The sequence below is a fragment of the Hippichthys cyanospilos genome, chromosome 10 (assembly GCF_059441005.1).
Source record: "Hippichthys cyanospilos isolate Australia breed blue-spotted pipefish chromosome 10, RoL_Hcya_1.0, whole genome shotgun sequence".
Classification (NCBI taxonomy): domain Eukaryota; kingdom Metazoa; phylum Chordata; class Actinopteri; order Syngnathiformes; family Syngnathidae; genus Hippichthys; species Hippichthys cyanospilos.
In genome coordinates, this window is record NC_142378.1 from 10,305,647 (window position 1) to 10,331,802 (window position 26,156).

Genomic DNA, 26,156 nt, shown 5'->3' on the forward strand with positions numbered 1-26,156 from the left:
TTTTGCATAGCTTGAGAATAAAAATCAATTGATAAGCGACGAATAATAATAAGCAGGGGAGAAATGATGCTGCTGCGTTGTCATGCAAATAACAAACATGCAACCAAACTTATTGAGAGCTAATAAAAGCACAAGATGCCAATTCATAAGTGATATGAGGCGTTGTATGAGGTGACCCACATGCCGATGATGCCGATGAAGCTGACGGATAAGAAGAAGCTATAGATGGCGAAGAGAAAGCGGTCTATGATGAAACCCACTTGCATCCACTCTTCTTCGCTCTGGCTGACATTCAGCTCCTTTTCCAGTTTCAGCCGGATGACTCGGAGGTCCCTTCCCAGGCTCCTCAGCTCCTTCACGGCCTCGTCCTTGTCCAGTGGCCCCTCTGGTTCGGGAGCATACCCCTCACCTGCTCTCTGAGTGGAAGTGTCCATTTCTGTTGAGGAGGAGGCAGGTTCAAATGCAACTTTGGTCATTTTGCGTTTCTTCTGTCTTCACCTTGTGTCTTACCCAGCGTGGCGGGATTTTGAATGATCTGCTCCACTTGTGTGGGCTTTGGAGGAAGCAGAACCAGGCGGCCCATGATGTGAATGACTAACAGTCGAATCCAGCGAGGAACCTCTGAGTACTGTTTAGAATTGTGCAGCAGGTTGGTGATGACAATGGTTTCCAGAAGACTCACTACCATCAGAGCCAGGCATAGCGACAGGAACGCATCTGCTATCACAATAGATGATGTCTACCATGCCTTGAAGAATTACACTTCATACATATGCTAAACCAGTCATTATATTTGTCTATAATGAACTCTTTTAGCGCCAGACATTTTCAGACAATCCTTTAGCCTAATACTTCAAAATATTTGGGAAAAAAAGTACCTGGCATTCTATGTCTGAACTCTTAAAAATGTAACATTGCAGCTTTGGGACTGAAACAAGTTATTTGATAACTAATTTATCTTTGACTTTTTCTCTTGCTGTTAAAGACTTCACATCTGCTGAAGGCTCATGTAACGACCGATCAATCATGTTCAATGTTTAATGAACATCACATGAGCCGTAATTGGTCGTTACCCGAGCCTTGCGGTGATGTCATTTTTAGTCGACAGCAACTAGAAAAATGTGTTTTTAACCTTTGTGCACACACTTTGCAAACTCTGCTCGTTGCATTTTCCCCCCAATTTTGTAAATGCTTTTGAAGGCATAATAAAGTTATACATGAATATTTTTTTTCCTTCAACCACTCAAATTGTTCAGTGGCATCAGTTCTATCCACGAAAAAATGAAGAATGGTATGGTCTGTCTTTATAGTCTGATGTGATGATGATACTTCAAGACATAGCCATTAACTGGTCAGTACCACCGCCTACTTTCTTGAGGTTAAGTAAAAGTCAACGAATTTTTTTGTTTGCTGACATAGTTTGCCGCTGCTTGATGGAATGTTGCAAAAATCGCAGGGTAATCAATACAATAAATCCTATTGAAATGCATCTTGAAAATTGTAATTTAATGGTGTTATATGGTCCAAAATTTGGACAATGATTATTTTTGTATTCAAAATCTCGCACGTCCAGCTGCCATCACACAGGAATGTCAGAATGGTTGCATTTTGAAATTTTACATGTTTCAATCATCTAACTGGAAATTTCAGCTCCCCAGTGTTTTTTTTCACTTTGATTCTTTTATGATATAAAAAAAAGGAAATTAATTTCCATCATTTGTAACATGCCGCAAGGCTTAAAGATATTAATTGTACATGAAAAATTATAGTTATCAAATGAATTCTAGACAAGTTATTAACTTTTTACTACTAAAAATGCCAAACTAAATGAAATATCCCTTGAAGTACGGTATGCACAAGCTATGAATGTTGCGCTTACATCGAAAACGGATTTTAAATCGGTAATATTATTTTTGTCTGAATATTTAAAATCAACTTTAAGAATGATTTAAACATTTATTTTGTATCGCAGTACAGTACGTGTACCGGTAAACCTACTGAGAAGCGGTATGGTGTTTCCAGTGATGGGCAGCAGGTCGTTCATGAGGAGCAGGAAGACTGTGTAGCCCAAAATGAGAGTCATCTTGAACAAGGAGCGGTCGACTTTTTGAGGGGGCAGCAGGAAACTGAAGAGGTCCACTGTGATGAGGAAGCAGGAGGGGATCAGCAGGTTGACCACGTACAGCATGTACCTGCGTCGCAGTGAAATCTGTCGGTGAGAACATTTCATTTTCATTTTGGGTGACAATATCCGGTATAGTCCTCCTGATTTTTGAAGCAACAACATTTCTTGACTTCGTTTGAAGCTGAATTAATAATGACACTGGTTAAATATAATTTCTATTGAAGAGCGGACCACCTCAAAGTAACTGGGTGTATATTGCAAAGAATGGCCTCCCATCGCCGGTCCGGCCCACCGAGCAGTCTTGTTATCTTTGTTGCTTGTTGAGCTGTTTTTCCTTAAAAGCTGTTTTTCATTTAAAAGGCATTTACTGTATATGTTATTATTTTAGTCAGTAGCTAAGACATTTATATGTTTTTAATATGTCTAAATAAGTGTTGAATTACTTTTCGTGAAAGGTAAAATAAACAGTTTTTTTTAATTCATAGATGTGGTTAATTGTAGTTGAATGAATTTGAATTACGAATACACATTTTAAAATTGTATTTGTTTGATTAAAATAAACTCTTTTGCGTAAATGAAAAAAAAATTAAATCTTTATTTGATTTTACAATTGTATGTCAGTCAAGTTTGATTGGGATTTGTTGTTTTTTGTTGTGTGTCATCAGGGTTTGGCGTTTCTGTTTTTGTTCATGTTTTCAAGTTATGTTTTTGTTCCCCCATCCGTCCTCGTTAGTGTGATGGTGTCCACCTGACTGTGTTTACCTGACACCTTGTAGCTCTTGAACACAAAACATACAAACCCCTATTGACTTATATTATTCAGGAAATGAACAAAAGGCAAGAGATTTAAGTTGGTCCTTACGAAGAAGCGTAGCTCTTCATATGTGTGATTACCCCAGGTACTTGATAACTCCTGGTGTAATGCTTTGATTCCAATGAGTTCCCATTCTCCCAATGTGGCCATCATTTGTTTGGAATATTGGAGTATTTCCTCCGAGGACAGTAAGGGGGCAATCTTTATTGCAGGCACTGAAAGAAAAGTGTTATGTCATTACTTCAAATTTAAATATACACTGTGTTTCTGCTGGCATCTTGATGAAAGTTGCTTCATGTTCCAATTCATTTGCTCTTAATTTAAAAACAAAAATGTTTGAATGTGTTTCAGTCACTGCATTAAAAACCCTTATTAGATGAAAACAGCAAATTTAAGCCATACGTTTTTCAAGTAACTCTCGATAATACAATTTAGCAATAAGTTGCTTCACGTTCCATTTAATTTGCTCTGAATGGCATGGCATCAGTACCCGAGAGGTACTTGTATCCCCGTTTGAAAATCGCGTATAGTAGACTGAGCACATACAGTGAATATACCTTTGACTTTAGTTTGAAAAATGTAGACGGTTATAGCTTAAAATGAGCCAAAATCGCCAATTGTCTCACCAGAAAATTACAAAGGAAATAATTGAAAAGACTTTTTAACTTGGAAGTGAGATAAAAAATTGTCCTTGTTGAATTCTTGAACTTGTAGAATTACAGCCACAGTACTTTTATTAAAAAAAAAAAAAAAAGATGAAGAAATAAATCACCATGTATAAAGACACAGGTCTTGCCAACCCCCATTTCTTTGTAACAGTATGGGACCATAATAATATTTTGTATACTGTTATATCATACTTGTTAACTTGTCAACTTGTTCACACTTACCATGATGTATGTAGGCGTTAAAGGTTAAAGTGCAATTCTGAATGTCAAATGGAAACGTGAAGATGTCCAGCCTGCACGAGCTCACCACTCTGACAGGCAGTAAATCGAACACGAGGCCATTGTGATACACATACGTGTATGGCGTGGATTGCACGGAGTTCTTCTCCATACTGCGGAAAGCGGATCTTGAGTTAAAATGCAACATGCTGATTTGTACTTTATTTGAAGCTGACTAATATCAGGGTGCTAATTATTGTTCCTCATTTGTTGTTGCAGTGACTTACAACTCATTGATGACCATATCAGGGACCCAAAGCACTTCTCTCGGGACTGCGATCCACTGGGCGCCACACTCTTTTGGGTCCCAGTTTATGAATTCATTTGTCCACATCTGCAACACACGAGCATCGATAAAGACTCACATTGTAACAAACTGTTTACTCATGCGACCTTACTTTACAATTTTGTAATTTATTTTTTTTAAAGAGTCTAGACATCCAATCCGAGGTACATACAGTATTTAGATTTTTTCTTTCAAACATTTTCGTGTTTGATAAAAAATTAATGAACGGATAAAGTAATAAATCACTTTAGGTAATGAACTCGTTCAATCGCCAAGACATATTTTTATATGTATATATGTTTGTGTTTTCAATACTCTTACATTTTCATTTTCAATGTTTACTGAAAGAATGTCTGTAATCATGTACTAAAGTGCTTACTTTGGGTACTAAAGTACTGAAAGTCTCAATTATTTAACCAGGTTTGGTAATTGATTACTTTATGTACCAAAGAACTACAGGAAATGTAATAAATATTTTTGGTAATAAAAGATATAAAGTTACCATTTACTACCATGCACATGCTTAAATTAATTACTCTAGTACTTGATTGCAAAAACTAATCGATTACTATTGTATTTACTTATCTAAAGGAAGTATGTAAAGTAATCAATTACTTTAGTCACTTAGGTACAAAACTAAGCCATTAGTGCTGAATTTTACGCCAGTGACTGGTAGACCTTTCTTTAGCCAAATGCATGGAAACAAACAAACAAATAAATAAATGAAAACCTGGGATTGAATGTCTGCACTCTTAAAAAAACATAAATTACTACAGCAATTATTTTATGTAATCAATTGCATTAGGTACGAAAGTAATCAATTACTTATTGTAAACAGTTACCTTAGATACTAAAATAATTAATTACTATAGAATTTAATTACCTATATTCCTTCACTTGTTCGTTCATTTAGTACCAGCCATTTTTGACCCTCCTTTAGCCAAAAACAAGAACAAAAAAGAAAAAAAAAAAATCTAAATCAAGGGATTGAATGTTTGTACCCCTAAAAAAAAAAAAAAAAAACTTTACCAAACAATAATTGGAAGAAGCTTTTATTTTTCTGCCTGTTAATATCACTGAAATAAATAGTTGAATATTATTTGTTATAAATGATGAGGAATGAAGTCGAGTTGAATATGTTTGAATCTCGACCCTCATAACTGTGAGGCGGATATGCAAAGCCGCATTCCACCCTGCTGCTAACAGCTCATTCAGTTTGAAAGGAAATAGAAAATAATGACTTACATACCATCATTTGGAGGATAAACGTCGTCACGATCTGAGCTTTTTCATCCTGAAAGAAGTCAATATGCATCATCTGAGTGACGGATGCTGTAAAGTGAGATCTTGTTTGCAACGAAATGTCAGTATCCCTTACCACCCCAAGAATTCCAATTAGGATGAAGTGTATATTGATAAACGTGGTAGTTGAAATGTTCACCACAGGTCGAATGGAATTGAGCTCGAAGACGGGCCTGAGAGCCTCCAACAGGGCGGGGCCATCCGGACGAGAGCAGTTGTGCATGATGGGGCTGCATGACGCTAAACAAAAAGGAAGGACCCGAGGTAAGCTGCCAAAGTGACATCTTGTCCTATGTTGGATCCCCTTTCTAAAACAATGACTTAAGTGGTGTTTCTTGTTTTCTAGACCAGTGTTACCTAAATGATTTCAGGTAGAACAGCCACCAAAAATCTTGACAAATGCGCCGTATTCATTGTCAATTTAAATCAATCAACTGATTCAATTAGCTAATTCGATTAGCTTGCAAGTTACTGTCAAATAATTACGGCTTGAGCCTTGCTTGTATACTGTACTATTTTACTGTCTTGTCATCTTAATATAGGGTTGCCAAACTTTTTTTTTTTATCATGGGCCACATTGTGGTTACAGTTTCTGTCAGAGAACCGGGATAAATTTGAAGTGTGTTTGTCATACACTTGTCTAGTTTTGAAATCAGAGGCCTGTAAAAACAACTTGCATGTTTGGTATTTTAACCAGAAACTTAAAGTCAACTAAACATTTCGCGAGCCACATAAAATGATGTGGCGGGCCCAATCTGGCCCCTGGGCCTTGAGTTTGACACCTGTGCCTTAATAGGACAGAATGATAAAAAGAAACATTAAAGTGTGATTTTTTTTTTCTGTTTTACATTTATTACGCTTTAAGTTGTAAGGAAAGTATGTAGCTTTTTTTCCCACAAAACAGTACATGTACCACAACTCTGTTCTTTAATTATAATTCATTGACATAACAATCACTAGAAGGGATGACGGAGCCTTGTTATTTGATTAGGTATTGTAAACACAATTGACTTGATGGACCATTTATTGTCATTTATTTATATTCGATATTTCACCCCATGGCCATGAAAGAAGTGATAGATATTTCATCGCAGAAAATGTTTTTGGTCTAGAAACATCCAGCAAAAAAAGCACTAGGAGGCGAAAGATTACTATAGATTGTGCAAACAGATATTGGTTCAAAAGGGCATCATGTGTTCATTCCTAAATGCTTGCAAATGGAATTTATTTGATGGCAAAGCAAAGTTTGAATGTATGACCATTGACAACTAGGGGTTAAAAGGTTAATTTTTGAAAAAAATATTCTCCTAATGTTTATTAATTAAAACGAAATGTAACCTTAAGGTATTCTAATCAAATTAAATTGCCTTATTTAGTGTCACTCTGAGTTTACTGATGACATTTAACCAGGAAGCCTGTTTGGTGAGTCATAAAATCAAGGAATTTTGAAATATAAATGCGCTCTTCATATTCTCACCATGTGTGAAGAGAGAGAGGCAGATGATGAGAACCATAGAAGCCTTGACTTTCTGTGGAAAACACTGAACACAATGGTCAAAAGTGGTTGTTTTTTTTCCTCCACAAAGGCAAAATTAGATTTTATATAAAATATCCACAATGTCAATCATTTTAAGGCACTAATTGTGAGAGAGGCTATCTGACATTCACCCCAACGTTTTACTATTACACACCGCGTTTGGGGCCCATTCTTGTTCATATTAGACCTGTTCAAATTCATCAACAGCCAACAAATGCCATTATTTATGTAAAAAAAGATTAATTTAATCACTTTTTATTCTCAATTAACAATTTCTGAGAAACTATACACAAATACTGTCTGCAACCATTAGTTTTGACCGTTATAGGAATGGTGCTTTTTTCTTTTGACAATGGGCAAACAATTAAAAACCAAGATAAAGATCAAGCTTTTTCCATCCTGTCTGTTTTGACTTGCTCAAACAAGTTTAATTCGGCAGAAGGCTTTGCTATAGCTGCCTAAGTTAGCATCTCTGTTGCTATTGTTAGCTGTGTCAGAGCTGTGTGCTTTGCATTTATGTGGTAGGCTAAACTTGAGCTGCTTCTGTGGTAAACAAACTCCTCACAAATAATGTATATCTCTCTGGGTCTTTTTTAAAGTTAAAATTTCCATTAATTGGAGCAACAACTCTCAAATGCTCTTTCTTCTGTTGCTGAACTTGCTACTAGTATTTCGTTAATAATATTTCCTTGGCCTAAATTGTCCTTCCTTGTGTTTGAAAGAAATTGCTAAGAAGAGAACTAGTGTCAGGATAACAACAAGAAATAACTGCGATTGATTGAAATGAAGATCAGTCAAAACTATCAGGTATTTGTCCATATAATTTTATTTTGAACATACTTGTAGACTTTCACATGTCATTTAATCAGAACTAATTGCTTATGAGGAATAATTTCAGATGCTTTAAAGTAATACATAAATTAAGCATGCCAAAATGACCGATCAATCAGTCTAGCAAGAAAAAACCCAAAACAAAGTTGTCATCTACTGCTTATAGAATTTGACCCAGATGATCATAATGGTGATGAAGCTGACAGATATGAATAGGAGGTAGATACCAAACAGCAGGCGGTCAATGATGAAACCCACCTGGATCCACTCCTTGGAGCTCTGGGTGCTTCCCAGCTGCTGCTCCACCTGCTGGCGGAGGACCTTCAGGTCTCCACCAAGGCTCCTCAGCTCCCGCACTGCCCTGCTGTCTTTCCCTGCTGGTCCTTTCTCCTCATCAACGTTATCATCGCATCCATGCTTTGCTGACACACTGTTGCTTTTTGTGCCTGTTTAAGAAAGATTCAATGTTTGGGCTGCAAAGATATATGTATTTCTAACCAAAACTATGAATTTACCCTGTATACACGCATCTTTGTCTTCTTTCCAAGGCAGACCAACAAGACGACCCAGAATGTGCAGAACAAGCACGCGGATCCAATGAGGAACAGGAGTGACATTCTTGGAGCTGAGCAGCAAGTTGGTGATTAGAATTGTTTCCAGGAGACTGGCCACCATCAGAGCCAGACAGAAAGAGAAGAATACATCTGACATGAAAGACAAAAGGCTAAGTCACAAACCCATACAGTTTGACATGACAATTTTAACTGCAGCAAAGAAATCTTTACACGTTGTTTCTTGCGGTAAAATGCGTTTGTTTGACATTTGAATTGGGACGCCATGGAAATCCAGACGTGTTTGCAGACATGTTTTTTTTTGGCCATGCAAATGATCAATGCTGCCAATGTAGCACTTCATTCACCACAGTTACAGCACCCCAGACATTTGTTTGTAAAATCATTGAGTGTGTGTGTGCTATTATTGATGCAGTCTACAGGCTAGTTGGAATGTGTGATAGGGAGAGGTCTGAACGTGAACATGCATTCATTTGCTTGTGATCATTTAAGATTGCAAAGCCCTGTCTATCTATCCAAACATTTTCTACGGCGCTCGTCATCATTCACATCACGAGTGAGCTACAGCTACAAAGTAGATGATGACAACCAATCAAAAGTCACAACCACTCTCACATGTTTATTTAGTCCACATTTGTCTTCATTGTGGATCATTGAAATGTTTCGCCGTCAGAAAGTGAATGCGGAAACAAAAAAAAACAGTCCATCCATCCTTCCAATCTCAACCTTTTTTCAGTGATGTAACCCCTGTGAAATATGTTTTCATCCATGTACCTCTTAACCAGTGCATGTTTGGGTTAAAAAGAATACTTAAAACATGCCATCGATATTTGACTTATTAAACTTTAGGACCTTTCAAACTTCATTTGTCCACAAAAAAAAATCAATACAAAGTGTCCTCTTATGTATCATAGAAGGAATCTGTTGTAAAAAAAGAAATAGGTTCATTATTAATAAATGTTCACAGAAAAATATTAAACATAAAGCGTCATTGCAGTAGAGATCTGTTTACAAAAACAAATAACAAACTTAATTATTAATAAGTATTGTCCATTAAAGTAATCAGAATAAAGTGTCAGACCTATTCTCGAAAAGAAATAATTAAAAATACATATTTTTCCACAAATAAAATGAAACATAAACCGTCATCTTTTGGAATAGAGATCTGTTTACAAAAATTGATTTAATTATTCATAAATACTTGTCCACAACACATAATCAACATTAAGTGTCAGACCTGTACTCAAAAACAAACAATTCTGAATCAATATTTGTCCACAGAAAAACATTAAATTTAAAGTGTCCTGAACAGGTAACTAGAGGTGGCACATGACAAGTTGGGTTGAACCATTCTTGTATAGTGGAGAATCTGGCTTTTAAAAAGAATGACATTGAGGAAAATCCTGAACTTAAAATTTGTTTTATGAATTTATGTTGTCCTGAAACATTTCATTAATTCAATAAGTATTTTGAGAGGATTTTTGCATTTCATTATTCAAATCTCGAGTACCCCCTGGTTCTTCATTTGAGAAGCACTATTCTAAATCGTATAGCTTGTTTTGTGTAAAACATACTAACTATAAAGACTGACAAATGACTTGCTGCCCACCAGTTGTGAGATAATTGAGACATCATCAACTAGTTCAGCATAATTGGTCCTTACTGTGCACATAAAAGAAAACTGATTGTGAGTGTGGCACCTACTGATGATGGGGATGGTGTTCCCGGTGATCGGGAGAAGGTCATTCATGATGAGCAAGAAGACAGTGTAACCCAGGATTAGAGTCATCTTGAAGGAGGAGCGGTCCACACTTTGCGGAGGTAGCAGGAAGCTAAAAAGGTCCACAGTGATGAGGAAAATACTGGGGAGCAGCAGGTTCACCACGTACAGCGTGGACCTACGTCGCAGTCGGATCTAGCAAAAGATTAAAGGACCTCCTTCCTTAGGACGTGTTCTAATATTCCGATTTGGTTCATTTGCGTGTAATACTTTTAGACATACGTGGAATTGAAGCTCGTCCATGTAGGAATGCTCATTGTCATGTTGATGATTCTTCTTTACAGCAGTGATGTTCAGCAGCTCCCACTCCCCTAAAGTGGTCATCACACCCTTGGATTTTGCTGTGATGGTCTCATCAGGCATTGATTGGCTCACCTGAATGTCACGTGCTGAACAAAAGAAAACATGTTTAGTTGTAAAGGCCCAAAAGAGCATCATTTTGTATTGTCGTATATTTGTGTATTTAGTGTATTTTAAAGACTCATTTGCATGCTCAAACAATCAACTCAGATTTTTCCCAGGGTGTCAGCTAAAAGACTTTAACAATGCTCCCCAAATTAATGATGTTCTTCGGACTTAGTTTTTTTTTTAGTTAACATTAGTTAATTACAGGGTTTTAGGTGGGGGTTTTTCTCGTTATTTGCTCTCAAAAAACATTGTGCCAAAATTGTGTAAATGTTGAAAATTGACCACAAGAGGAAATGACTGAGCTAACATTTAGAATTTCAAATGGGAAAAAAAAGTTTCCCATTGGGAATGAAAGGGAATTTTGGAGGTGAAAAATGAATAACTGTGGGAAAAATGTGAACGTTAGAAATGAGAAATGATAGCCCAGGGAACGGACATGCTGACGTTTGAATTGTTTGAATCTGTCAAGAAATGTAAGAGAAATTGACCAGCAGAATACGCCTGAATGAAAAGCCCTAATAATAATAATAATAAAGATAGAATAGCCCCCCGCAGTCCTCATCTCAGTCTCAGCTTTCATTCAACCCTAAAAGTAATAATGCTTGGCACTACAAACCGCTTGATAGTGAGAAGAATACAATTGATGTACTGTCAAAGGCCTTGTAGTCTACTCTTAGATTGTCAATTGCAGCAGTAAAAACACAAATCACATCCAGTCGAGTTGCTCTCTTTCACAGAATCCCTACTGTTCAGAAATCCACTTACAGTATATGATCAAAAGTCGTCATGCGAAATCCATTACCCAAGTTAATGAAGGAAACGAACGTAAGAGTGCAGTCCTGTATGTCAAATGGGAAGGTATAGATGTCCAGATTACACGAGCTGACAACTCTGGCAGGTTTTGCGTCACGCATTTTTCCATCGCTGTGCAGAAAGACGTAAGGAACAACTGGAGCTTTGTCTTGATCCATACTATAACACAGATACACAAAGAACATTTTTCCTGTACCTTGTTGATTTCACCTGAAAGCATCAGAAGTCTTTTGATCATACAAAACTGGACAGTCATTTTGCATCACCACTGTTTTTAAATGTATTTCACAGTATGACTACAGTAACATAAGTAATAGGAAATGTTTACTATAGGCTTTACTACTTGGTGTGAATTTTTGTTCTGTTTGATTTTACTTTAATCGGGATTTGGGCCACACTGAAAAGAAAAAAAAATCAATGCAAATAAAGTTTTATTTGTGAGAGAACTACACAACTTTGTGTTTATTTTTTACTATTCAGGTTATTATCTCTTTAAAAACAATATGTTTCAATGCTAACAGTATTGTTCCAGTCAAAAAAAGTAATTCTTGCAGTAATGGTTTTATTCATAACTGCGTTGTTTTTGCTTTTCGAGACTCAATTTTCATAGACAGCGTACACTGGAAAATCTTCATTTTTATGATGCAGCAAATATAGTTTTCTGTGTTAAATAATTTGGCAGGGTGTGCTGTGCCATGCTGGGCATTCTAGCTGATTGAGTGCATTTTCTTTGACACGCCTGCTGCACACTGGCCAATTTTGTGACGGAAAGTAGTCCAAACCCAAACCTTGTTCCTTATGAACTTACTAATTTGTGCTTCGATCTTCTGCATGAAATTTTTCTAGTTCTGCAATGTCCTGAGACTGCTGTGCTGGATTTGAATGGATTAAGTGCAGCTGGTGCACATGTTATCCTATTTATTTATTTATTTTTTATTCTTATTGACTTTTGTTTTAATGTTTTGTATTTTGTTTGTATATGCTGCATTGGGGTTTGAGAGGAAATATGTTTCATCTGCGTTGTATGTATACATATATGGCACATTTGAAAATTTGAATCTTTAAGTAAATTGGCACAATAGTGCAAACAACTTTCTACCTTTAACCCTTTAAGATAACAATTAAGTTTATATGCACTTTTTCCCCAAGGCTATTTTTTTTATATGTTTACACTTTTCTACTTAAGACGGTGAAAAAATAATTGAAGTATTTTTAAAACCGTACATAGAGATAGTCAAGATTCTTGTATGATTTCTGGTGTACAAATGTGCCTGTGAATTTAAGAGATCCACACTATGGTTTGAAACTCACAATTCACTGATGATAATATCTGGAACCCAAAATTTATGTCTAGGAAGAGAAATCCTGTCAGTGCCGCACTCATCCGGGTCCCAACTGACAAACTCATTCTGCCACCACTGATGTAACATACACAGGAAAGCAAATGGGAAAGTGATAATATTATACATCATCGTAGTTCCATCGTAAAACAACATACAGATGTATTACTTACAAAATTTTGCCAAATATAAGTCGTTAGGAGTTGAGCCTTCTCGTTCTGAAGAAAAGACATTGAGATTACGTCAGTTACATTCAATTTATTCATATAATACAACTACCCTTTTGATTTCTTTTGAAGTTTTCATTTGATGTCACAAATTGTATTTAATCGTCCGTCCGTCCATCCATCCATCCATCCATCCATCCATCTTCTAGAGAGCTTGTCATCATTAGCCATCATCAATGCTGAGATATCATTTATATTACAATACACATTATTCGATAGAATCATATTAAGAGAGTTATATCCACGTGTATAACTATATGAAATGATCAGAGCAGCCCATAATCATACTTTTATGCAATATAATAATTACATTAATTTCACAATATAAATTACTCCACCCCTGATTGCTTAATAAAATTCATTTAAAAAAATACAGTCATGTTTCAAGTCATCTAAAATAATATGTATATTTTATAGCACGGGTGGCGCAGTGAATAGCACGTCCGCTTCGCAGTTTAAAGGACCTGAGTTTAAATCCACCTCGCTCTGGCCTTCCTGTCTGAAGTTTGCATGTTCTCCCTGAGCCCGTGTGGGTTCTCTCCAGGCACTTTGTCTTCCTCCCAAACTCCAAAACATCCATGGCAGGTGAATTGGACATACTAAACTGTCCTTAGGCGTGATTGGTTGCGTGAATGTCTGTTTGTCTCTGTGTGCCCTGCAATTGGCTGGCAACCAGTTGAGGGTGTCCCTTGCCTACTGCTCGAGCCAGCTGGGATCGGCACCAGCAAGCCTGTGACCCTTGTGAGAATAAGCAGCTCTAGAAAATGGATGGAGGGATGGATTTTATAGCACCGTAATCCACTAATACCACATCTCATGAACACAAATCCCAATCAAATTAGAAAACAGGCTCACATATATATAACGGCATAGATGGAATTATACTGAGATGAACATACCACTCCTAATATTGCATAAAGGAGGAAATGTAAGCGGACGTTGGTGGGGGTTGTCATGTTTATGACTGGCCGGATAGCGCCCATCTTAAAGACCGGTTTCAGGGCCTCCAGCAAAGCCAGTTGGTTGGGTTGAGAACAGTTTACCGTGATGATGCTGCAAAGAGCTACCAAATCAGAAAAACAACAATTACTCTATTTTGTTATTTAACTGCATTCTACTATAAAATATTTGCACTAACTGCCTGGCATGTTCCATACTGTCCTTTTTATAATCATCAAACAAACAAACCTGGTGGAAAAACCAACAGCATCAACAGCAAAGGTTTCATTGAGCGTGAGGCCCACTAGAATGCAGGTGTTAACAATTACAAGATGACCAAAACATACAGAAGATACAATTGGAGAAGAAAACTTACCTCAATTGAAGGAATCTTGAAGGTCATGATGTCAAATCTTTTACCCATGAGTGCCTATCGAGAGTTGGAAGTCGAGTATTAATTTCTCGCATTGTTCAAATATAGCTGTCAATTCTGAGAGGATAAAAATAACTTACCAACCAGTCTTGACGATTTGAGTCCTTCTTATCAGCCTGCTTGCACATATGGTTTATATATAGTGGTACTGCACCTGAAGCATGAAGTTGTGAGTTTAAAACATGAAAATAATGTGGTTAAAGCAAAGCGCTGCAAAGCAAGGTGGCCCCGTTCTTCACATAAGAATGTATCCAAACACAAAATAAACCACAGCTTTAGTGCACAGGCACAAACTACTACATCAATTGTCACACCTGCTGGTCACAAACAAATAGTGTTCATGCTCGTGAATAAGAGGCATGCACACTTATGGCCACACATCAACATTTTTTTTTCTCTCCACATATTTGTTTAAAATAAACAAGTTGTGTACAACTACACAACGTAGACCAGATCATCCAATGACCTTAAAAAACCAAATTAATAAATGTAATGTTATTGAAGAATAATGACTGAAAAAACACCTACTACCTGGCTTGAATACATTTAGATTTCTAAATATAATGAAAGTTTCATTTGATTATTAAAAGGACCTTTATATTTTTCATTTTATTTTTTCTTATAGGTGGATGCGATTCAGTACAAACTTGTATTTTTACATTTAATTGTATTTTATTTCATTATTGGTGCTGAAACTCCCCATGCCATTTCTTACATGTTGATGCAAGGAATTATTTTGCTATGTAATACTCATCACTTATAGTGATACCACTAATAATATTAATATTACTAATACAACTAATATTACTAATCCTGCTAATATTACGAAAACTACTACTATTACTACTGGTTCATCTGCTACAACCACTACTGACAATAACAATAATAATTATGTAACTAGGAGTACTACTGGTCATTCTACTACTGATATAACTACTAATACTACTACTATTCCCACTGATACTACTACTACCACTATTACTAATAATAATACTACTAATACTATTAATGCTCCAAATGCTATTAGTACTACCAATACAGTAAACTAACATAAATAATACTGCTACTATTACTACGACCAATACTATTGTTAAAAATACTAGTACTACTACTTCTAATACCACAAATACTAACACTACAATTACATACTACTACAACTGCTACTAATACCACAAATACTAACACTACTATTACATAACACTACTACTTCCAGTACGTACTACTACTCCTACCAATACTAATAATAATAACTACTACAACAACTACCACTATGACTACGACTACTCCTAATACTAATAAGACTAATACCTACTACAACTACTACTACTACTACTACTCATAGCACTAATAACAAGTTCTGCATTTTGTATATACATAGATGTCCACAGTGTAGGCAGTGTTGTGCCCTACGATAAACATTTGTTTAACCACTAGCTGTATGACCTTTGCATGTGAGAACTGTGCATTGCTGTCATCAGTCATTCACACATACATACATACATACATACATACATACATACATACATACATACATACATACATACATACATACATACATACAGTACATATACACACACACACGCACACACACACATATACTGTATGGCAACATACAGAAATGCATACAGTACATGCGTTTCTAACCTTGATGTGCATATCATTGAAAAATTGTTTTTTCAAAATCATGTTGTATGTTCATATCATTCTGAAATAAAAAAATAAAGAAAATTAAAAACAAACATTAAAAAGTGAGTGTCAACACTTACAAATGAATGAGTGTCCACTTCTCACCAGACAGCACAGTATCGCATATTAGTTCCCCTGCAGTAGGTTTGCAGACTTCTAAATCACGGGCAATTCGACTATTAAATGGTGAACATATTTTTATGCCTAGGGCGTTTTGATGATCACAACATTATTCAGGAACTCAATTTGTGGTCTCTTTAAATAGCATTTTCCAAAATGAACTTGTGCGGTAAAAGAGTGCGTGGACAAGGATTCATCTTCAATGTTTTGTTTCATAATCTGTACATCACTATCATAATTATAGTATCTTATTGTATTTTATCTTATCTCATCTTATTACCATTTTAACACATTTCATCACTGTACGGAAAAATATTTAAAATGAACCATTGAGAATCAAAACGAAACACTTTGAAATTGTATAAAACATATATATACATGATGTAAAAACTGGATGTGTGGTTTAAACTTTTGTAAATGACAGAATCTCATTACTGCAACTAAATGTTTTAGCATTCAGCTAAAGGCTCTCAAGGTTGAAGTTGCACAGTTCCAAGACACCAATTTGTGACCCATATTACGTTTGGTAAGAACATATAGTAGAAGGTTGGAGTAGGTTGACCTTTTACTAAGCAGGAACCTTGGCAGAGATGATGACGATAATTTGTTCCCTCACTTGGCACGTAAAACTCATCTTTCATTTGGACATTACATTCACCTTTCTGACTGAATAATGTTGTGCACAATATGTGAAGAAATTCATTAAGAGCATGGCAGGAAATCTCTGAGCTTTGGTGGCTTCTGGTACTTTAACATGTTTCCACTGTGTGTTTGTTCTTTTAATCAGTCAAATCTTTACATACTACCAGCATAATTGTTTAGATTAAGTTTTTATTAAGAGAGAGTAGGAAAAGTCAAATTTGCCTCAATCATCAAAAAATGGGCATAACAATATCCTTGAACAATGATCAATAAGCTTTGTATTCTTCCAGCAAATATATTCTTATGTCAAAACCACACAATTGCATTGTAGGTAATAGCTGACAAATAGTTGTGCATTACCAATACTTGAGTGCATAAAGGTTGGATGTTTCTGTGATGCTCGCTTTTACTTTGAAATCATAAAAACGTGTTAATTTCACATTTATTTAATTTGATACCATTTGTGGTAATACTGCGCAGCGTTAGTGTTGATTAGCAAACATTACGATTTACGTACACGTTTTAAGGTTACGTTACCACACTCATTGTACTTTATTTTTTCGTTTTTCTTGTCAGCCACTTCCGGTGATTACAGCGGACAAAACGATTCAACATCCGGAGCGCTCATGCTCAAACTGCATAGCGGGAGTAAATGATTTCTCGCTTTTGTTTGGTGTCATAACTCCATTTTGAGTTATTATGTTTGACATGCTATGGAAGGTTCAGATACACACCTCATACGACCCAACTACCAGCACAAGTGAGTTGCTTCTCAGATAAGTCCGTGTCTCGTGAGGTTAGCTTGTAGCTTTAGCCTAGCCGAAGCTCTCGTTACCTAGTTACAGTAAACCCAAGTCTTCTTCCACTGGCCGCCACTGGGCGTTGTCATTGCAAAATACTGTACCAACTCTAAACTGGTCGACTTTCTCGTGTGTTTATTTGTTACTCTCACGCAACTAACTATGGATAAAAACTTCTTAGAATGACTCAGTGAAGTTTCTCCACCATTCCACCATTTACAACCAAAATACTGAATCGTCACAATCGTTTCAATTGTTAAATTAGCTACACACTACAGCATTATTGTTGGATGAGTATTTACTATTATTTGCAGTTTACTGTATATTTATATTATGTACATTGTGTATTGTGTCCTTGTAAGCCAAATCTGTTCAAATTGCCTTATTATTTGTATATTTTTTTACAACACGTTTTCACATACCAGTTCTGAGGTTATTGGATCAAAACAAAAGATGTCTATTTCATTTTAATTAATTTTCTAGATTCAAGTCCGCAGTTGTAAAGGAGTGCATTCGTGAAATACTGAAGGCACGCCTGACTGAAGTCCAGTATGATCCTGATGAGGTCTCAGAGCTTACCTGCGCACTGGCTGACTCTGTGAAGAATAAAGTGAAGAGTGAGTAAGGCACATCTACTCCAAAAACACATAGTACATGCAAGTCTGCTTCTAGCGTAACAGTGGAGGAGAAAAAAAATCCATCAATCAACAAAACAATGAACGACATTGAATATCTAAAGCAATCTTTGCATTACCACGATCATTAGTTTTTGTTTTTTTTTCTTTTTATCAACGCAGCGTTGGGATTTGATAGGTACAAGTTTGTTGTGCAGGTGACCATTGGAGAGCAACGTGGGCAAGGAGTCAAGTGAGTAAAAGCATTGATTCAAACAATTAATATAAAGTATTTTATAAAACTGATTATTTTTTCAGGATGTCATCAAGGTGTTTATGGGATTCTGATACAGACAACTATGCAGAAGACGTTTTCATGAATGCAAGTCATTTTTATTCTTTTCTGTCTATGTGACTGAGTGGTTTTCTTTCTTTCTTGCTGTATGTTTATATCTGAATATTTTTTGTCACTTTCACAGGAAAGCTTGTTCTGTGCGGTGGCCGTGTTTGGAAGCTATTTCTATTAGAGAGTAGGAGTGTGGAGGAGGATGGCAGCTGCTAAGGTGAAAAGACTGACAGAAGTCCTTTTGGTGTCTTATTTTCATTCCCTTGACTTTTGACAGCATGTAGCCCTCGATTTAAATAATATTAAAAAAAGACAACACATAGGTTACTGAAGCAATAGAACCCTATGTGAAAAAAAATATACAAATGGAAAAAGACAAAAATGATACTATTTGGCAATATTATGTAAATTATGATTATTTATTATAAATAGGATTCTGTGTACACATTATTCCATTACTGTTCCCCACAAAGACCACATGAGTAGCTAAGTGGGTCTGTTTTAAAACTCATGATTTAGATGCATCTTCCTGTTTATGAGGCGTGCATTGGTGGGGAGTTGAAAATGACAATAAAACAAGCAACAGTTCAATAATCAGTATTGTAGAGCATTACCAAACTGTGGTGTTCATGCCTGTACTAGCAAACATTTGTTATCCCTTTTTATACATCTCTTCCAAAAAAGTAGCGCTTAGTTTCAACCAGTAGATGACCCAAACGTCAAATGTAGGTGGACTAATAAATCTCCATCAGTGTGAGTATTCTTACCTTTACTGCAGCTCTTCATTGGATTTCATTACCCTGTGCTGTTTTAATGAAGTGTCAGTTGAGTGTGTATTTCAGTACTCACAAGGTTGTAGTCTTGCATGAAAATCAAGTCAGACATGTGAAATAGTAATTTATTTTCTGAGTGTGTCACTGTTTGAAGAGGTCCTCAAAAACAGTCACGTCTTTGTTTTGTCGCGAAGCAGACAAATTGTCTTGTTTAGTGGTGCACTGAACTCATCTCAGCTTCAACGGGTTTCATGCGAATAAATAAATCCAGCTTTATCCATGAATAATTCTTTATTTTTTTGTACATATTCCGATAGACAGGTGTTATAGTTTTGTTACACAATAAAGCACTGAAATTTATTTCAAATTGAATCTGGTTGTTTTTCAGGTTAGTCTTGTTTTGATGCATTGATTTTCTATGGACTAGCCATTATAAACCTGCTGTATCCACACTGCATAAACACAACGATACAATATTATTTTGCTGGCTCCCTTTCTTATACAGTATATGACACTTTTTTTTTTTTTTTACTTTGACACTTTATTACGTTATTACTTATTATTCTGTGCTTTAAATTGGTTCCAGCCAGGCATTTGTGAAAAGTGTACTCGCTTGCCCAAGCACATTATTTCAGTGTTAAATAAGATAGCTGTATCAATCTTTGGTTAGCTTAACAATTAGCATGGCTAACAATTTAACATGAGTGCGATACTTTTTGATGACGGAGTGACTTCATATGTCTGTAGTCCCCGCAGTAGCCAAAGCTTGTTGAGTTAGGGTTAGCTAGCTAGCATGGCATAGCGTTGCACCAAGTTTAAAGCTATCCATTTCCTACTTCCGTTATATGGGTGACATATAACGTACAGAAATATAAATTTGCTTACTAAAAAATGCAGAGTGAAAGAAAAAGATTTTCAAACATTGATTTGAAACTGCTTTAAAAGCTCTTAATCATAAGTAAAAAATGAAAAACATTTAAGGCATACTTTACTTCTGCTTATACATCACAGGAACAGCTGCCTCAGGTTTGCTGAATTAGACAAGAAATATCTACCTTTGCAGATGCGCCAAACAAAACCAAAATAGTCGATTGCTTTGCTGCTTTACGGCAATGAAACTGTTACTGGTACGAGGCCGTTACTTTATCTTAGAATTGTGATTACTGAGAATGGGACAAGACACAATTTGTTTGAGACGAAATATCTTATGAGAATGAGTCCAAAAAAATGAGACAAGAAGAGAGCAAAATCTGCTCAGTATAAATTTTCCAGTATTCAATTTTTAAAAAATTGAGCTAGTGTACTATTGTAAACATAAACAGGAGAGGCACTTTTTAACAGGTTCATTTTAGTTGCAGCTGTGCTAGTTTCAGTCTCACAGAAGATACATTTGATCCAGCCTTGTATGTTCAAAGTGATCAGTAGTGAAGGAAATTCATATTTTTCAAATTCAATATATCAATAAAATAGTGTGTACATGGAACTGTGTTATTCTAATAAAGATTGACACGACATAATGTCAGTATAAAGCAGATATGGTCCTGGCCCAGGGGAAATAAAGACAAGTCGGCACCTCCAAAAGGAACAGATAGCGTCCCCCGAGACAACATTCCACCAGGAACAAAAGGCTAGGTGTGGCCTTCAAGAGAAGATATCAGCCAGGGTTTATGATAGACAGACCTCTTCCCGCTTCAAAAAACAAAGACTTTTGAAGACGCCATCCCCAAACAAACAAACACCCACGCCTGCACTACACCATCCCCACACAAACAGACCCCCACGCACGCACACACGCACACACCGACAGGCACGCACGCACGTGCACGCACACACACACACACACTTGCATTCCACAGTGGGACTAGATGCCCCAAAAGGGTATAAGAACTGAATGTTGAAGGTGAAACGTTGCCATTTTCTGCTCCGACCCATGGCAGGACTGGCACGAGACCTCGTGTACTTTCCCACTCTGTCTGGATTAAATCAATTGTTTCACTATGTTGTGGTATGGGCGATCTTTCAACAAAAACGAACACGCTAGGAACTAGTTTAAGGCAAGAAGCTTTTTCTAGATTCCTTCAGTAGCAACAGCAACTGTTTTCATGATGTCAGTATTAAAGTTGGAGGCACTCAAGCACCGTTAGCTCGTGGCTAATTTATACTAGATTCTGTGTAGGTGCAGTACGACAAAATGTCAGTGTAATTGAATAGTATTAAATTCCCTAATTTGGCCATTGAAAATGATTTCAAAACAACGTTTTGTTTTTTTTCCATACCAAGAGTCACGACTCACGACTTATCCTGGCGGAAGGAGTTTGTGTGTGAAAAGTGTTGTCACCATCATTTTCACATGCTTTGCTTCCAGGAAGATAAACAAAAATTAAATAAAAGTGTTCCAAGGTGTTTGTGCCAATACATTATTTGTTATGTAAATGTTTATTTTGAAGCTTTGACTGGCATTCTCACAATTATTAGCAGCATGTTTTAGTCATGCTGTGCATTCTGCTGTGGATTAAATTGCACTTGTGGTTCAAAAGCCAAAAATACTACTGAAACACTACTTAATACTTCTCAATACTACTAAAAAAATAGATCTTGCCATGTTCATAGTGTTGTAATCTCGAAACTTCTTGTCATACGAAATCTCGTCCCATCCCTTGTAATTACGTGTGTGCCATGTATGTGACAAATTCACAGGTGAAGTTTCTTGTAAGCAGAGACACTAAATTCATTAGTGTCTTGTGTTGAGTTGATGAATCTATGAAGCCAAACTGTACGCCGTCAAATTTCAAACAGCGGTTGTATTTGCATTATACCTTCATCATAAAAAATGAAGTACTAACTTTCAAGGAATCAATATAGTTGTATATTTCAAGATAAAAGTCAATCGTCTGTGAAAATGTGACCGTTAGAATACAGTACGTTCTTTCCAGTGTCTCAGGATGCTTTCAGAAATACTTGGCCTCCTCATTTGTCAGTTTCGACAAATCTTCATCAGTTGGAAAAAGTTATGCTTCCCACATGCCCACTCATATCACATTAAACTAATGATGCATCTATCATTTCATTTCATTTATTATTGCAAGAATCCTGTTTAGAGCGTCGGGTAGATGAAGACTGAACCCAGGTCGTGTTGCTAGTCGATCGCAGAGCATACACAGAGACACAAGCAAATTCACTCTAATCTATCACTGAGTGGGAACTGAACCCATGCTGCCTTTGGGTGCAAGTCAGCAAGTGAACTGCTACACCATTGATGACTTCTAACAGGCCAGAAGTTAAGCATATGAATATGCTCAAGGTTATCAATTACTGAAATTACTTCCTGATGATGTAAGCATGGCAATGGAGTCGCTCTCCTGCTATTTGATCCTTTAGAAAGTCTAAACACACAACAGCGAATTATGCAGAATAGTCATATCTAAAAAGTTATTGTTGAGAATTAATTTTTTGCCCAGTCTCCACCTTTGAATGAACTAGAACTTAACCACAGAAGTTTATGTATTCTTACGAAAGGTTCCTACTGAAAGCTCTCCTCATGGACTCAGTTGTGTCTGTGCATTGATGGAAACAGATTTTCCACTCTTTATAGCTGAGCAGTGAGTTGATTACTAGTTGTTATAACGGAGAGTGGCCGTCACTCCATGTGTCAAGTTGGCGTCTGTAATTTCCACATTGCTTGATTTTTTTTTTTTTTTTTTTTTTTCCAATTGGTTGAAGGGCCTCCAACATCTGTCAGCATGTAAGCCGTGACTTTAATGCAGAACGCTTGAAGGTGCCTCAGGAGATGGGATGAGATGTGAGAAATTATTAAATGGTCCTTATCCAAGCTGACTTTAGGCGAGAGGCAGGGCACATATGGGACTACTCGCAGGGCAAATACTTGACACGTGCAGTTGTCTCAATCAGGGCTGCAACTAATGCTTATTGAAATAATCGATTATTCGATGGACTGGATCTTATTTTTAAAAATATCTTCCCAACCTTTATTTAAAAACATTTTTTTAATCCTTTTTATTTCTTTTTTTTCCCATGATATGGATGCTGGTTTTGGTCAGTAGCTCCTGTGGTTAAATGGGAGTTTTTTTTTTTTATAATCTGGCTAATGGTGAACTTGAATTGAGGTGAGTAGATAGAACTACTCATTATTTATTATCTTCTATGCATACAAATTTCTAGACCCCAACAAAATTGACTGGTTAGCAATTTCTATTAGCATTAGTGCACTTGCGATGATTAATTAGGATGAACAAACACTAACTACCGTTTATTTCACACATACGCTACATGATGTTATAGAGTGTGTACATTAAACATGTAAAAATGTCCTTAAAGTCACTGCTTCACTTGCAAGTAAGTGTTAGATGGTCAATTACTTCATTTTCTTAAGCAGAATGGGCACATTTTGTTCTTGACTGCCCCCTACTGGTTAACATTTGAAACTAAAACCGAGCCACTATAAATCGTTTATAGTTACAGGTTAGATTCTTGGGTCATACAGCCATAGAGCGTTTTGGAATGTTGTTTTCCTGTCTTTTGGGAGGCTCCATGTGCTCATGTAGCCTTTAGTGGAAGCGCCACTAAATACTAAATCAGTTAGTATTTTAAGCACATAAATAGCATCAGCCATTCGATCACTGTGTGGTGCACTAAGCCAAGCAATGGAGCCATCTGTAAAGACATTTTTTTTCTTTTTTTTATGTATTGCTGTGGGATACTTTTTCAGTTTGTAATAACTAAAGATCATTTTTTTCCACTTTTTTTTCTCATTGTAAATGACCCAAATTTGTGGTTTACCCTGTCTTTCAAAGGATTCTTTCTCTCTGTTTTCTCCCTTGTCAGAGCAGATTTTTTTGAGTCGACCTATTTTTAAAGTTGACTTACCCGATTTGGTCAACTTCCTCTCCCACCCCTGCTTTTTAACAAGACAAAAAAAAAAATCTGAGAATATTTTCAGTCAAGATGCTGAAATTCTTAGCGTTTGCATTGTTTTAAGTCCAAAAAGATTCCCTTTCGAAACTGATTACCGGTAAATTTGATAATCGTTTACTTGTCCTTTATCATTGTACCTCTAGTCTCATTAAATTAGAAAATCATGGACAACTTATTTGGGTAATCCATATCAAAAGCTATATGTTTCTATATGAAAACACTATTAAAGCTGAATTTCGTTACACGGGAGGGTAGCATATGTGTGTGTGTCCCTTGACAACTGATATTTTATTTTCTCACATCACTCCTTTGAAAAACACATTGTTCACCCCTTACTTACTGTATGTAACTGGGCGATTAGCTGTTTTGATGCGATTCTCATGGGTAGCAGCACCAGTCCTCCATCCACCTTTCTTTCTTGCGTGGCTCGTATCCTCCCAATCAATAATAGCATGCTGTTCATCAATAGCTGGTAAACTCACACGTTTTGGTATGCTCTGGGCCTTTCCATCTTCCAGTATCTCTCTTTTCTCTGAAAAGTCCCCCCAGAGGCATCATTCTTAACATCCACAGCTGCTCTATGACTTTCAATCCTCATCACCAAAACTTCCATCTGCTCACACATTCAAATTCCATTATCAGACCTCCTCACTGTCATTATCAGTAAGTAGCGTGTTTATATGCATCATTTATGATGAGTTATCGGTTTGTCCTATTCTAGATTGGGTTCCATTCATTTGTATCAGAACTTGAAGCTGCAGTTGTGCTCTACAGTATTTCACATAAACGTGACTGAAAATTTAATGACAAATATTGAAATTAAATTGATATGTATACTTGTTATCATGATCGATATAAAAGTTCTTTTGACGGAATATGGCCAATGGCTCTTCAACTAAATTAGTTGAGCCTAAAATAAGTGACCACAAGGTCATGGAAAATGTCGAGTCAATGGACTGCTGGGCCTGCACTCAAATAATCGCCTCCCGCTACACTGCTGGCATTACTTTCTCATGATGAAGTTTTTTTAAATCTGAAATGTTACCAATGTCATAATTTATTTCTTTTGGGGATGCACAATTAATGAAAATATAAGAGAGGCCATCAAATTGCCGTATGATCTTGGGGAACGGTTGTATCACCGCTGGAGGTTGCAGCCATGTTCAGCCAGGTGCGTCTCAAAACTACATCTTTAAACCTCATGACGTGAAGTAAAGACATCTCTAATTCCCTCTTTTTAACTTTGGTTGCTAAATACCTGGACAAGATAATACAGTATACCAGATTGATTGACGACCCTATTGGTCATGCTTCTGACTCCACTGTTTCTAATTTGTCTTGTTTTAGGAACGCCATGATAAGTTAATCAACATTTTCAATGAATATTGAATACCACAGAGAATATATATATTTTGTGAGGAGATCTATTAGTACAGCAAACTCCACTTTCACTCATTCATTGCCATTGACAAGTATACTTGTGAATTCTGTTTTATCAACAGGGTTGTGTGTGGGAGTGTGTTTTTCTCCCCTCTTGCTGATATTTAAAAAAAAAAGAGAAACAAATAGTCTATTTAATTTGTTAGATTCAGTGTATTTACAGTATAATAATTGAATACAATATCCTGTTTCTCCTGAGTGCATGTATATAAACACACACTAAAATGGGTGGAAATGAATGCTATTTATGCAAGCTAACCCTGCACTCAGCATTGCATTTGACGGAAATGGTCAGGGTCGAACAGATTGCATTTCAAGTACATCAAGACAATTGAACTAATTCACTCTCACCAACTGCTGAGAATGTAATTGAAAAGGTTTTATACATAAGGTTTTGTATATAAAATGTACAGTATGTTTACTAAGAAATAGGACATTGTTTGTGAGGA

General features: G+C 36.4%; 2 protein-coding genes across 2 annotated transcripts; one reads left to right on the top strand and one right to left on the bottom strand.

The window, feature by feature from the left end:
• Positions 1 to 143: 143 nt before the first annotated feature.
• LOC148417047 (uncharacterized) lies at positions 144 to 14,482 on the bottom strand. The gene is made up of 20 exons (XM_088425846.1): positions 14,435 to 14,482; positions 14,298 to 14,351; positions 14,171 to 14,225; positions 13,882 to 14,045; positions 12,929 to 12,973; positions 12,727 to 12,833; positions 11,405 to 11,574; positions 10,417 to 10,583; positions 10,119 to 10,329; positions 8,358 to 8,546; positions 8,101 to 8,288; positions 6,952 to 7,015; positions 5,551 to 5,714; positions 5,422 to 5,466; positions 4,114 to 4,220; positions 3,830 to 3,999; positions 2,988 to 3,154; positions 1,999 to 2,209; positions 511 to 717; positions 144 to 436 (listed from the first exon to the last, which is right to left on the bottom strand). Exons 1-20 carry the CDS (start codon positions 14,480 to 14,482, stop codon positions 144 to 146), a joined length of 2,826 nt encoding a protein of 941 aa, XP_088281972.1.
• A 2,927-nt stretch (positions 14,483 to 17,409) lies between these two features.
• On the top strand, positions 17,410 to 19,611 carry dynlt2b (dynein light chain Tctex-type 2B). The gene is made up of 5 exons (XM_088425947.1): positions 17,410 to 17,562; positions 18,086 to 18,219; positions 18,400 to 18,469; positions 18,535 to 18,598; positions 18,696 to 19,611. The coding sequence occupies exons 1-5, from the start codon at positions 17,516 to 17,518 to the stop codon at positions 18,741 to 18,743; spliced, it is 363 nt and encodes a 120-aa protein (XP_088282073.1). The 5' UTR covers positions 17,410 to 17,515; the 3' UTR covers positions 18,744 to 19,611.
• Positions 19,612 to 26,156: the final 6,545 nt, after the last annotated feature.